Source organism: Salvelinus alpinus, chromosome 20 (assembly GCF_045679555.1).
Source record: "Salvelinus alpinus chromosome 20, SLU_Salpinus.1, whole genome shotgun sequence".
Taxonomy (NCBI): Eukaryota; Metazoa; Chordata; class Actinopteri; order Salmoniformes; family Salmonidae; genus Salvelinus; species Salvelinus alpinus.
Window position 1 is genome coordinate 39,104,115 of NC_092105.1, and position 13,088 is coordinate 39,117,202.

Consider the following 13,088-nt stretch of genomic DNA (forward strand, 5'->3'; position numbering starts at 1 on the left):
TCTTTCCGTGGATTTGTGTGACGGTAATGTGCAATAACGAGCTGCTATCCCCCAGTCCCCCAGCCCCTCTCCATGATAGCAGGGTATGGCTCTCCCTTCGCGTAATGACAGGGTGTGCAGAGCTGCAGCTCAGCTGAGTCTCTCCTGGGTCATGACCAGCATTAGCATGTGAAAGGTGCCCTGGCGTCATGCTTGTGTTGTTGACAGCGGCTCTTTAGGCACACTGGCTCAGAGTGCGTCACCTGACGTGATTGACTGCTCATACAGCCTCTTGCTCTAAGCTGACTCATGGAATTGTTTTTAAGTCATACCATGGATCATTTACAGTTCCGGGAACCTATTGTTGATACTGAATGTAATCAGATCTTCAACCAAAACCTAATATTAGATAAAGGGAACCTGAGTGATCAAATAACATAACAATTACTGTACATACTTACTTCATTTATTTCATAAACAAAGTTATGCAACACCCAATGAACATGTGTGGAAAAGTAATTGCCCTTTTACACTCAGTAACTGGTTGTACCACCTTTAACTGGAATGACTATAACCAAATGCTTCCTGTAGTCTCTCACATTGCTGTGGAGGAATTTTGACCCACTGTTGCATGCAGAACTGCTTTAACTCAGCGACATTTGCGGGTTTTCAAGCATGGACTGATCGTTTCAAGTCCTGCCACAACATCTCAATTGGGATTAGGTCTGAAAAATAAACAAAAATAATTTTATAAAATATTACATTTGGCCTACTATAGCCCATAGAAATGCATTGAATAACACATTCATAAATGACAAAAAAGACAGTCAAAAAATAAATCATAAGGAATAATATTTTGAAGTTTCTGTCCTATATCTATGAGATATAAAAAAGCTCAGGAATTGTACAAAAAATAGTTTTGCACTTATGTAACCACTTATTTTTGCTGGCACAAAACTACCTCCGTACTTCCCATTCATTTGTATGGGTTACCTTCAGACGAGTCCCGTGACACTTGTGGGAGCCGTAGAGCAAAACGGAAAACACCATCGTGTCGCCCTACGTCCCCTTTCTATAGAAAGGTCATAATACATTGTTGACCAAACCGTTCGAGTGCTACAGATGTTTTTGTGAGAAGATCGATTTTCGGGATCTCACCTGGTCTGACAGACAGCGCTGTAGCTCTGACACTTTCCACCACAGATGCAGAAGGACGCCATTGGCGGATGTGATGAATTGAGACGCAGCCCATGCAAAAAAATGATATCTTTAGCTTAAACTGACAGATTTTGATGGGGATTTTTGTGTTATGTTACTTAGATTGACGAACCGATGCATCAATAGACTCTAGGGGGTTTAAAAGCTGGATGTTAAAGGTGGATGTATCCCTTAACCTCCAGGGTCCAGCATCCCCGGATGTTCTCCAAATGCAGCATCTCAGACTACAAGGAATTCCTGCTGAAAGGCGGTGGATCCTGTCTTTTTAACAGGCCAAACAAGGTGAGTCAGACGAGAATAGTTCATGTTGTGGTTGTCATACAGCAGAAAATCAAAGACAGATACTGTATATAACCAGTAATAAAAAGACCATAATAACCCTCTGATTGTGTTTGCTTTGGCAGCTGTTTGAATCCACAGAGTGTGGGAATGGATACATCGAGGTGGGAGAGGAGTGTGACTGCGGAGCTAGATCCGTGAGTTACGATGCAATATTATTCTATTTACATCACAGTTATATTATTCGAATACAGTGTCAGACTGGTGATGTCGTCTGTGTTGTAGGAGTGCTACAAGGAGTGCTGCAAGAAGTGTTCCCTAGCTAATGGTGCACATTGTGCTGATGGACCTTGCTGCAACAACACTTGTCTGGTAAGGGCTTTTTAATCACTGTGTAAGTCTGCTCACTAAGAACCAGAATGGCTTTTTTCTTAGTGTACAAAAGCTGAAGAACATAGGCACGTCCAGGTCATTTCTTGCAGGTGCTGGAGTTATAGGTGAACTCGTGAAAGATCAAAATAAAATGCGGCACACTGCTGTTCATGCTCCCAGGAGATTTTATTGATACAACGTTTCAGGTCTTCATTAGGCATCAACGTCCCAGGTGGGGTGGAAGGTCCTATATACAGTATATATCGGCAGTGCTCAGTGACATCACTTCCTGAAACAAGAGGTACAAATATATAATATAGGTTCACAATATCAACAGTCAATATATCAAATATTAGCTCAGCAAAAAAAGAAACGTCCTCTCACTGTCAACTGCGTTTATTTTCAGCAAACTTAACATGCGTAAATATTTGTGTGAACATAACAAGATTCAACAACTGAGACATAAACTGGACAAGTTCCATAGACATGTGACTAACAGAAATGGAATAATGTGTCCCTGAACAAAGGGGGTGGGGGGTCAAAATCAAAAATAACATTAGTATCTGGTGTGGCCACCAGCTGCATTAAGTACTGCAGTGCATCTCCTCCTCAAGGACTGCACCAGATTTGCCAGTTCTTGCTGTGAGATGTAACCCCACTCTTCCACCAAGGCACCTGCAAGTTCCCTGACATTTCTGGGGGGAATGGCCCTAGCCCTCACCCTTCGATCCAACAGGGACCAGACGTGCTCAATGGGATTGATATCCGGGCTCTTCGCTGGCCATGGCAGAACACTGACATTCCTGTCTTGCAGAAATCACGCACAGAACGAGCAGTATGGCTGGTGGCATTGTCATGCTGGAGGGTCATGTCAGGATGAGCCTGCAGGAAGGGTACCACATGAGGGAGGAGGATGTCTTCCCTGTAACGCACAGCGTTGAGATTGCCTGCAATGACAACAAGCTCTGTCCGATGATGCTGTGACACATAACCATACTCTTTTTTTAGTATGCTGCTATAGGCAAACTGTCAGTATCTGTAGAATATGTGTGTGATGTTAGATAAGGTCTCTAATGCTAACAAATATATTTATTTTCTTGGTAACCTGAACATTGTCTGGTTATCATCTAGTTCTCCTCTCAAGAGGAACCTTCTTACTGTGACTAATGCCTGTAACATGACCCAGGTTATCACTCAACCAACTGCAGTGTATACCAATAGTGTTGGATCTGTGACATCCACTTGTATTGATCGTATCTTCACTAATACTGCAGAGCTTTGCTCCAAAGCAATATCAGTTCCCATTGGCTGTAGTGACCATAACATTGTGGCAATAACAAGGAAAGCCAAAGTACCAAAGGCAGGGCCTAAATTTATATATAAGATATCATACAATATGTTTTCTCGAGACTGTTTTGTTGAAGATGTAAAAAATGTATGTTGTTCTGAAGTGTATAAGGAGGAGAATCCAGATGCAGCACTTGGAGTATTTGTAAAATTATTCTTGCCAATTGATGACAAACATGCACCTGTTAAGAAACGGACTGTGAGAACCGTTTGAGCCCCCTGGATCGATGATGAATTGAAAAAGTGTATGGTTCAATTAAATTATGCAAAAAAGGTGGCAAACAAGTCACACTGCTCAGCTGATTGGTTCACATACTGTCAATTGAGAAATTGTGTGACTGAAGTACATGAAAAACAATGGGAAAAGACTTTGGAGCACCTTGCCTAAAATATAATTTATCTCCATCGTTCATTGAGGTTGATGGGTCATTTATAACAAAACCTTTTGATATAGCCAATCATTTCAATTACTATTTCACTGGCAAAGTGGACAAACTGAGAAGTGAAATGATATCATTGAACAGTAAACCATCATATTTTGTGTATTGAAAATAATTAATAATAAGTAAAAGAAGGATTGCTGTTTTGAGTTTGGTCAAGTTTGTGTGGAAGAGGTGAAAATATTATTGTTATCCATCAATAATGATAAGCTACCAGGTATAGACAGCCTAGATGGGAAACTATTGAGAATGGTAGCAGATTGTATTGCCAGGCCTATTTGCCATGTCTTTAACCAAAGCCTAAAGGAGTGCGTGTGTCCACAGGTGTGGAAGGAAGCTAAAGTAATTCCATTACCTAAAAATAGTAAAGCACTCTTTGCTGGCTCTAACAGCCGACTAATCCGTTTGGTGCCTCTTCTTAGTAAATTGATGGAGAAAATTGTGTTTGTAACAAATACAATGCTATTTTTCAAAGAACAAGTTAACTACTGATTTTCAGCATGCGTATAGTGAAGGGCACTCAACTTGTACTGCACTGACTCAGATGACTGATGATTGGCTAAAATAAATAGATAATAAGAACATAGTTGGAGCTGTATTGTTAGATTTCATCACCGGCCATCACATGGTTGGAGAGTTACTTATCTAATAGAACCCAGAGAGTATTCTTCAATTGAAGCTTCTCTAACATCAGATATGTACAGTGCGGTATCCCTCGGGGCAGTTGCCTTGGGCCGTTACTCTTCTCTATTTTTACGAATGATTTGCAACTTGTCTTACAAGAAGCTAAAATTACTATGTATGCTGATGATTGCACACTCTACACATAAGCACCTACAGCCAGTGAGCTCACTGAGACTCTTAGCAAGGAGTTACATTCAGTGTCGGGTATTTAACAATAAACTGGTCTTAAATACATCTAAAACCAAAAGCATTGTATTTGGTTCAACGGATTCTCTTAGACCTAAAACTCAACTGGAGTTGTGCATAAAGGGTGTGACCATTGAACAAGTTGAAGAAGCTGAACACCTACGAGTAACATTGGATGGTCAGTCATCATGGTCAAGTCATGTTGACAAAGTTGTTGTGAAGATGGGGAGAGATAATGTATGTCTGTTATAAAAAGATGATCTGCGTTTTTAAGACAAAAATCAACTGTACTAGTTGTTCAGGCTCTGATCTTGTCCCATCTTGATTACTGTCTGGTAATATGGTCAGGTGCAGCAAAGAAAGACAGCAAAGCTGCAGCTGGCTCAAAATAAAGCAGCTTGCCTGCACACACAGATGTTACTCGTAGGAGTTCAGCTTCTTCAACTTGTTCAATGGTCACAACAACAGGCATGATAGTTTTTCATGGTTGTGGCTTCTCTTGTAGTCTTTTTAAGAAACATTTGTGTGTTGAAAATGCCTAACCACTTGTATAATCCATTTGTATACACTTCAAACAGACACAAATACCCTACCAGACCCGCCACTATGGGTTTCTTCACGGTACCCAAACCAAAAACACATTTAATGTGTCGCTCAGTTATGTATAGAACCATGTCATCATGGAATGTTCTGCCACCAGAGATTACTCAGACAAAAAGCAAGTTTAGCTTTAAGAAACATATTGTATCACAGCTCCTCTTTCTAAAGATCTTTATTTAACTAGACAAGTCAGTTAAGAACAACTTCTTATTTTCAATGATGGCCTGGAAACAGTGGGTTAACTGCCTTGTTCAGGGGCAGAACGACAGATTTTTACCTTGTCAGCTCGGGGATTTGATCTTGCAACCTTTCCGGGTTACTAGTCCAACGCTCTAACCACTAGGCTACCTGCTGCCCCATCTAATTGATCTGTAATGTATATAAGAATATGAATAGGTACAGTGCTTTCAGAAAGTATTCACACCTCTTGACTTTTTCCATATTTTGTTGTGTTACAGCCTGAGGGCACCTATTGGTAGATGGGTACAAATTAAAAAAGCAGAAAATTGAAAATCCCTTTCACTTTGGATGGTGTATAAGTCACTACAAAGATACAGGCGTCCTTCCTAAGTGGCAGGCGTCCTTCCTAACTCAGTTGCTGAAGAGGAAGGAAACCTCTCAGAGATTTAAATCACCATGATGCCAATGTTGACATTAAAACAGTGACAGAGTTTAATGGCTGTGATAGGAGAAAACTGAGGATGGATCAACAACATGGTAGTTACTCCACAATACTAACCTCATTGACAGAGTGAAAAGAAGGAAGCTTGTACAGAATAAAAAATATTCCAAAACATGAATTCTGTTTTGCAACAAGGCACTAAAGTAATCCAGCAAAAAAATGTGGCAAAGTAGTTCACCTTTTGTTCTGTATATAAAGTGTAGCTCAGTTGGTAGAGCATGGTGCTTTCAACGCCAGGGTTGTGGGTTCGATTCCCACGGGGGACCAGTCTGAAAATGTTTGCGCTCACTACTGTAAGTTGCTCTGGATAAGAGTGTCTGCTAAATGACTAAATTGTAAAACATGGAAGGTGTTATGTTTGGGCCAAATACAACACATTGCTGAGTACCACTCTCCATATGTTCAAGCATAGTGGTTGCTGCATCATGTTATGGGTATGCTTGTAATTGTTAAGGACAAGAGTTTTTCAGGATAAAAAAGCAATGGAGCTAAACACAGGCAAAATCCTAGAGGAAAACCTAGTTCAGTCTGCTTTCCACCAGACACTAACCTAAAACGCATTGCCAAATCTACACTGGAGTTGCTTACCATGAAGACAGTGAATGTTTCTGAGTGGCCAAGTTAAACTTTTGACATAAATCTGCTTCGAAATCTATGGAAAGACCTGAAAATGGTTGTCTAGCAGTGATCAACAACCAATTTGACAGAGCTTGAAGAATTTTGAAATGAATGATGGGCAAATACTGTCCAATCCAGGTGTGCAAGGCTCTTAGAGACTTACCCAGAAAGACGCACAGCTGTAATCGCTGCCAAGGCTGATTCTAACACATATTGACTCAGGGGTGTGAATACTTATGTAAATTAGATATTTCTGTATTTAATTTGCATAATATTTCCAACAATATCTATAAACATGTTTTCACTTTGTCATTATGGTGTGTTGTGTGTAGATGGGTGAGCAAAGAAATATTGAAATACATTTTGAATTCAGGCTGTACACAACAAAATGTGGAATAAGTCAAGGGGTATGAATACTTTTGTTGTCTCTTGGTGTCTTTTCAATATATAACTTATTTTATTTGTATTTTGTATTTGAAATGTCATGTAATATCTTATGTTGTTGTTGTCTGTGATGGTTCTGTACTTTGTCATGTATTTGTACATGTATGTGGACCCCAGGAAGAGTAGCTGCTGCATGTGCAGTAGCTAATGGGGATCCTAATAAATTAAACATGAGGAATGTGATAAATATTTACAGTGATATACAGGTATAAAACATTAAGAACACCTTCCTTTGAGTTGCCCCCCCCCCCCTTTTTTCCCTCAGAACAGCCTCAATTCGTCATGGCATGGACACTACAAGGTGTGGAAAGCGTTCCACAGGAATGCTGGCCCATGTTGTGTTGACTCCAATGCTTCCGACAGATGTGTCAAGTTGGCCTGATGTCCATTGGTTGGTGGACCATTGCAGTTCTTGACACAAACTACCACACCCAGTTCAAAGGCACTTCAATCTTTTGTCTTGCCCATTCACCCTCTATATGGCACACATACACAATCCATGTCTCAATTGTCTCAAGGCTTAAAAATCCTTGTTTAACCTGTCTCCTCCCGTTCATCTACACTGATTGAGGTGGATTGAATCAATAAGCAATCATAGATTTCACCTGGATGCACCTGGTCAGTCTATGTCATGAAAGAGCAGGTGTTCATAATGTTTTGTACACTCAGTGTATAAGTGTATATACACTATTCGATTAGGGTAAAAAGCTGTTTGGTTTTTATTGTCATGAATCTTGCCATGGAGGCAGCTCTGCAGAGTGGTCACTAGCTGGCACAGCCACAAAGTCGTAAAATCTGATTTTAAACATGCAGATAATCAGGCCTTGTCCTGTGCAGGGGTGGGTGAAATAGCCACATTTGTACGTGAAACTGAATTTGGCACATTGGCCACATTTTTAATTCCTGTGGGTACCCTCTGGGCACACAATGGTTGAATCAACGTCGTTGAACCAATGTGGAACAGATGTTGAATTGACATATGTGCCCAGTGGGTAGTCAGATTTGGCCACAAAGTCTCTCAGGTTTGGGGGTCTTTTGAAGACCATACATGGGGATGTTTAAAGATGGGTTTCAGTTGTGGGTGAATGTCAACAATGTACCAGTGCTTCCTGATAATGTCATTGAATGCCTTCCCCAAGGCGTGAAGCATGAGGGGACATGTTCTGCTTTTCTTTTACTTTTGGTTGAAGGCTTTCTAATTGTGTTAGACTTTCAAAATGATCATCGGCATGTTTGACCCAATTCTCTTTGTACCCCCTGTGTGAGGTCCGTGGTCTGTTTCTGGTAAGAAGCATCAGAGCTACACATGAGACATTTAATGAGTGGAGGTGGATGGAAACGGTCACCTCTAAGGAAAGTGTTCCTTTCCGTAGGTTTCCTGTAAAGATCAGTAGAGAGGGACATTTTGTCCTTAATAACCATCACGTCAAGAAAACAGATTTTGATTCATGGTTAAAAGGAGGTGCTCATTCATAGAGTTTAGATAAGCATGGAGTTCCTAGAGTTCTTCCTGAGTCCCTGTATAGATCAGGAAAATATTATCTAAATATCTAAAAACGAGGAAAATATTGGGGAGAAAGGAGTTAAGTTCTGGATTCAGCACCATCTGTTTTTCTAACCTTCCTCAGCCAAGTCCACAATACAATTGGTGCTGGGAAGAGCATCGAGGTAGAACATGAGGGCCTCTAGTCCACCCTGGTGGGGGATGTTAGTGTATAGACTGGTAACATCAAAAGTACACGGAATAGAATGTTCTGGTATGTGGTCCACAGATTTCAGAAGATTGATCAAATCAATAGAATCTCTGGTGTACGTGGGTAGAGAGCTCGGTCAGGGTTTTGCAAAATCTTCTACAAAGGTAGAAATGTTCTGTTTCAGAGATCCGGGACCACTCACAATGGGCCTGCCTGGTATAGGTGGGGTCATGTTCTTGTGAATTTTGGGGAGGGTGTACATGACAGGTGTGGTTGGTCAGTCAACTTTCATATACTCATATTCTGTCTTTGCAATCTCCACTTCATTCTGAAACTTAGATCAGACCATGGATCAGAGACTTGAAAACATATCACTGTAAATATTTATCACATTCCCGCATGTACGGTTGTATATTATATTGAATGTCGATATTGTGAACCTATATTATAAATGTGTACCTCTTGTTTCAGGAAGTGATGTCACTGAGCACTGCCTCTACATATAGGACCTTCCACCCCCACCTGGGATGTGGATGCCTAATGAAGACCTAAGGATCGAAATGTGTTATCAATAAAATCATCTGGGAGCATGAACAGCAGTGGGCAGCGTTTTCCTTAAGGTTTTTTCTTAGTGTTGCATGAGATACCAAAGTGGTACAGGAAATTCCACTCTTGTTTTTTCTCCCTCTATGTCAGTTCTACCCGCGAGGTTATAGTTGTCGCTATGCGGTGAATGACTGTGACATCTCAGAGACATGCTCAGGAGACTCTGGCCAGGTGAGTTGGGCTCTAACTATTATAAATTTCTGAGAAAGGATGAAACGTTCAGCTCTGTTTCAAGGAAATATTTGTATATCGTTCATTGTAGTGCCCTCCTAACCTTCACAAACAAGATGGCTACCATTGTCAAGTCGACCAGGTGAGCAGCATGATCACTGAGACACAACGACATACTCATATCTATTCAGATTGTATGATTTAGAAAATGGTCGTCACCATAGGCTTGCTTGAACAGATAGGGAATGAATGAGTGTGCCCTTTTGTCTCTTTAGGGACGCTGCTACGGTGGAGAGTGCAAGACCAGGGGGAACCAGTGCAAATACCTCTGGGGTTCAAGTGAGTTCAAAATCCCTTTTGCTTAAGTTGCTTTACTCACTGCAAGATATGCAAAAATATGTAGTCAAAAAGGCATTGAGACAGAATCTGAAACGGCTGTCTGCGATCCCTTTCCCCTCTCCTATGTTGCGTCTTCCTGCAGAGGCGGGAGGCTCCGAGAAGTTCTGCTATGAGAAGCTCAATACAGAGGGAACAGAGAAGGGAAACTGTGGGAAGGATGGAGAGAAATGGCTCCAGTGCAGCAAGCAGTGAGTTGAACATGATACCAAATATACACTGTACACTGTAGTTATGCACTATACCAGAACAAACATTCGAGTGTTGCTGTATCTGTTCTACATCAATGTAGTACTCACAAAGTATCAGTGTTCCCTTAGCTCTAACTCTCTCGGACTCTCTGTCTGCAGCGATGTGTTCTGTGGGTCCCTGCTGTGCAGCAACATAGGACGCAACCCCCGCATCGGGATAATGAAGGGAGACATCACCCCCACCTCCTTCAACCATCAGGGCAGGCTGGTGGACTGCAGGTGAAGACAACCGTCTCACCTCTCATGTCCACACACAGAGACACCAGCCACGGATACTGTCTGACCTCTCTCCTACGGCACCCTCTCTCTCTCTCGCTCTCTGTCTCTCTCTCTCTCTCTCTCTCTCTCCGTCCACAGTGGTGGCCACGTTCTTTTGGACGATGAGACTGATTTAGGCTACGTGGAGGACGGGACGCCCTGTGGGCCGTCCATGATGTGTCTTGACCGCAAGTGTCTGCCCATCCAGTCCCTCAACATGAGCACCTGCCCCAGCGGGCCCAACAGCCAGGTGTGCTCAGCCCACGGGGTAAGTCCAGGGGAGCTGCTTAACCCTCTAGGTGTACCCATACGAGCCCAGACGATTACCGCAACCTTGAATGTTCTATTATTAGCCATAAGTGTCCACAATGGTATCTCCAGTGACAATGTCAGTTAAGTGACATATTCACTACAATTTCAACAAGCGTGTAAAATCTTGTCCCCAGCATGCGGTAACCATTGAACCTGGGACGTATTCACTTGTTATGGAGCATAGGTTAATGAAGTCCTCCCTGCCCGCCTCTCTTGCTCCCTCTATCATACCTGGCCAGGTGTGTAACAATGAGGCGACGTGCACCTGTGACACTACATGGGCGGGGACAGACTGCAGCATGCCTGACCCCCCCAAGGAGCCTGCACCCGCAGAAGACGAAGGACCCAAGGGTTTGTTTCCGTCTAGTTTTCAGAACGTCCCTATCTCCTCTCCATGATAGACTAAATATAACGTCCTTCCTTGAGTACGGTCAGTCCATTGTGTTTTGTATCACATTTAAAGTAGATTTGTTAATATGTCAGTTATTATCAAGTGCCCTCTTCTGTCTAAAGATCAAAGCTACATGTCACAGAACATTTGCACATGTCAATGTGATTGAAAGGTCATTCAAGATGGCACTGGCTTTTAACTACTGTGCCATTTAGTTCTTGTTTGTCTGTTTAATTTGTAATTGTTTTTAAATTCGTTTTTTTAATTGCTGTTTCTATTGGTTTACTTTTATTGCTCTTATTGTTTTACTATCATGTTTTATTGTGTTATTTTATTGTTTTTTTTAAAGTGCTAATTGTAAAAGCACTTTAAGCTGCTATTGCTTGTATGAAAGGTGCTAAACAAATCAAGTTTATTATTACCATTAATATTGTTATAATAACATGGAACAGGTACACAGATACGTCTAATGATTCCCAGGAGAATAGAGAAAGATGTTCTAGCTGAGGCCTCTGGCTGATAATATCACCATGCATCACAGATATAGAGAGCCTTTTGAACATAAACACATAGTCATGTCTGAGTATTTCTATTGGCTGTTATAAGTCAGTGGATTTCCTAGGGCTTTCGACAGCAGGTGGAGGGGAGGCGGAATGGACAGTTGCCAAGGGAACGGCATCACTCTACCCATGTTACTGAAGCAGAACAGAAGCCTGCTGTTTGTTGTGACCAGGTGGTAATAATGATAATGCTCCTTTTCCCTCTGCGCAGTGAGCGTGGCAACTAACAGGCTGATAGGGGCAGTAGCAGGGACCATTCTGGCCCTGGGGGTGATTTTTGGAGGCACAGGGTGGGGAGTAGAGTAAGCATCTTTCTCCGTTTCCACAGCTCTTCCTCTCATTGTGGTGCCTCAGTGTGCTGGCTGAGGGTCTCGTGACCCGGCCTGAGCCCGTGTGTGCGTCCTGGTGGCTTTGTCTCGTGTTGGTGGTGACCATATAAATGTCATGTGATTGGATGTTTCAGTGTCATGTGATTGATCGATGGATTCCCCTTATCCCGCCATTTCCTGTTGTTCCCCCATTATTATTAGTCTCCCTCTTCCTCTTTTTTTCCTCTTCTTCTTCCTCTTCTTCTTCCTCCTCTTCTTCCTATTACTCGTCATGTGTCTCCTCTTCTGATCCTCTCCTTTCTGGGGCATGTGGGGCATGGAGATAGACCCCAGTCAAGGGAAGTGATTTGCAGTGAGATAGCCTGTCTTTCAGTGGTGGGCTGTGTGGTGACTGGGACTCCCAAATAGTGCCATGTGGTCATTTTCCACGATTCAAATCCTCATATAGATCACCTGAGACATAACCTTTATGTAACCTGTCATCGGAAGCTAATGTAGGTTAGGGTGAGACTGTAGCTAGGTACATGCCACCATAAAGGAGTAAAACAACTCAGTTTAAGATGATACAGTAAGAGAGAGGTCTATGGTCTCCTGTGGTTTGTTGTGTGCTAACCACCATGTTTATCGGGACCCTTGCTCTGCCCAACTTTTCAACTTAGTGGTCTGTCTTTTCAGAACCTCCGCCCGTAGATAATAGGGTCCCTGAAATGTAGACTTGACCTTTGAATTTACAAGCAAAGTGCTACATCACATCAGATTCACGATCACTACCATGGTAACATTATTGTCGAAGGGCCTGATGAGCATGCAAAAATATACCATAGACGTAATTAGTCAGTTCAATGGGTATTCTCATGCTATGTGTTCTTGTTCTTAACATCTGTGTAAGATCATCCATGTGTAGAGAAATGCCATACGTGAGGCACTCATGTCTTTCTCCCCCATAACCCTTCGCAGGTCCTAGTGCCACCAATCTTATAATAGGCTCCATCGCCGGAGCCATCCTGGTAGCTGCCATAGTGCTGGGGGGGACTGGATGGGGCTTTAAGTAAGCAACACGCCGCATGTCTCTCCTACCGTGACTCTGGCATCCCTGCTGCTGCTTATAGACACCAGGGTTTGAGCTCCTGCTACAGAATATAGACCCAAGGGGACACACAAACATACCTGATACGTACGTCAGCTCAACCACACATAGACTTACATAGTAAGCCGTAAACACACACTTAACATAGACATATTTAAAGTAATCTTGCCTGTGCTCATGATAC

At 42.3% G+C, this 13,088-nt stretch overlaps 1 protein-coding gene and 1 non-coding gene across 4 annotated transcripts in view; both read left to right on the forward strand.

The window, feature by feature from the left end:
• The window catches only part of LOC139546828 (disintegrin and metalloproteinase domain-containing protein 23-like), a 35,994-nt gene that overhangs the window by 18,273 nt on the left and 4,633 nt on the right, over positions 1-13,088 (forward strand). For 2 of the 3 annotated variants that reach the window (XR_011669276.1, XM_071355665.1), the window contains exons 15-25: positions 1,380-1,479; positions 1,602-1,673; positions 1,762-1,848; positions 9,240-9,320; positions 9,412-9,462; positions 9,596-9,659; positions 9,802-9,907; positions 10,067-10,186; positions 10,325-10,493; positions 10,777-10,888; positions 12,775-12,865. Coding sequence is in view for 2 of the 3 variants with exons in the window: in XM_071355665.1 (XP_071211766.1) it covers positions 1,380-1,479; positions 1,602-1,673; positions 1,762-1,848; positions 9,240-9,320; positions 9,412-9,462; positions 9,596-9,659; positions 9,802-9,907; positions 10,067-10,186; positions 10,325-10,493; positions 10,777-10,888; positions 12,775-12,865 (1,053 nt within the window). In the remaining variant the exon portion in view is untranslated. Of the gene's footprint in view, positions 1-1,379; positions 1,480-1,601; positions 1,674-1,761; positions 1,849-9,239; positions 9,321-9,411; positions 9,463-9,595; positions 9,660-9,801; positions 9,908-10,066; positions 10,187-10,324; positions 10,494-10,776; positions 10,889-11,699; positions 11,791-12,774; positions 12,866-13,088 lie in introns of all 3 variants that reach the window. The other variant, XM_071355666.1, reaches the window with a different exon arrangement.
• Positions 5,985-6,054, forward strand: trnae-uuc (transfer RNA glutamic acid (anticodon UUC)). Its single transcript has one exon. It is a non-coding gene; the product is annotated as a tRNA-Glu (tRNA).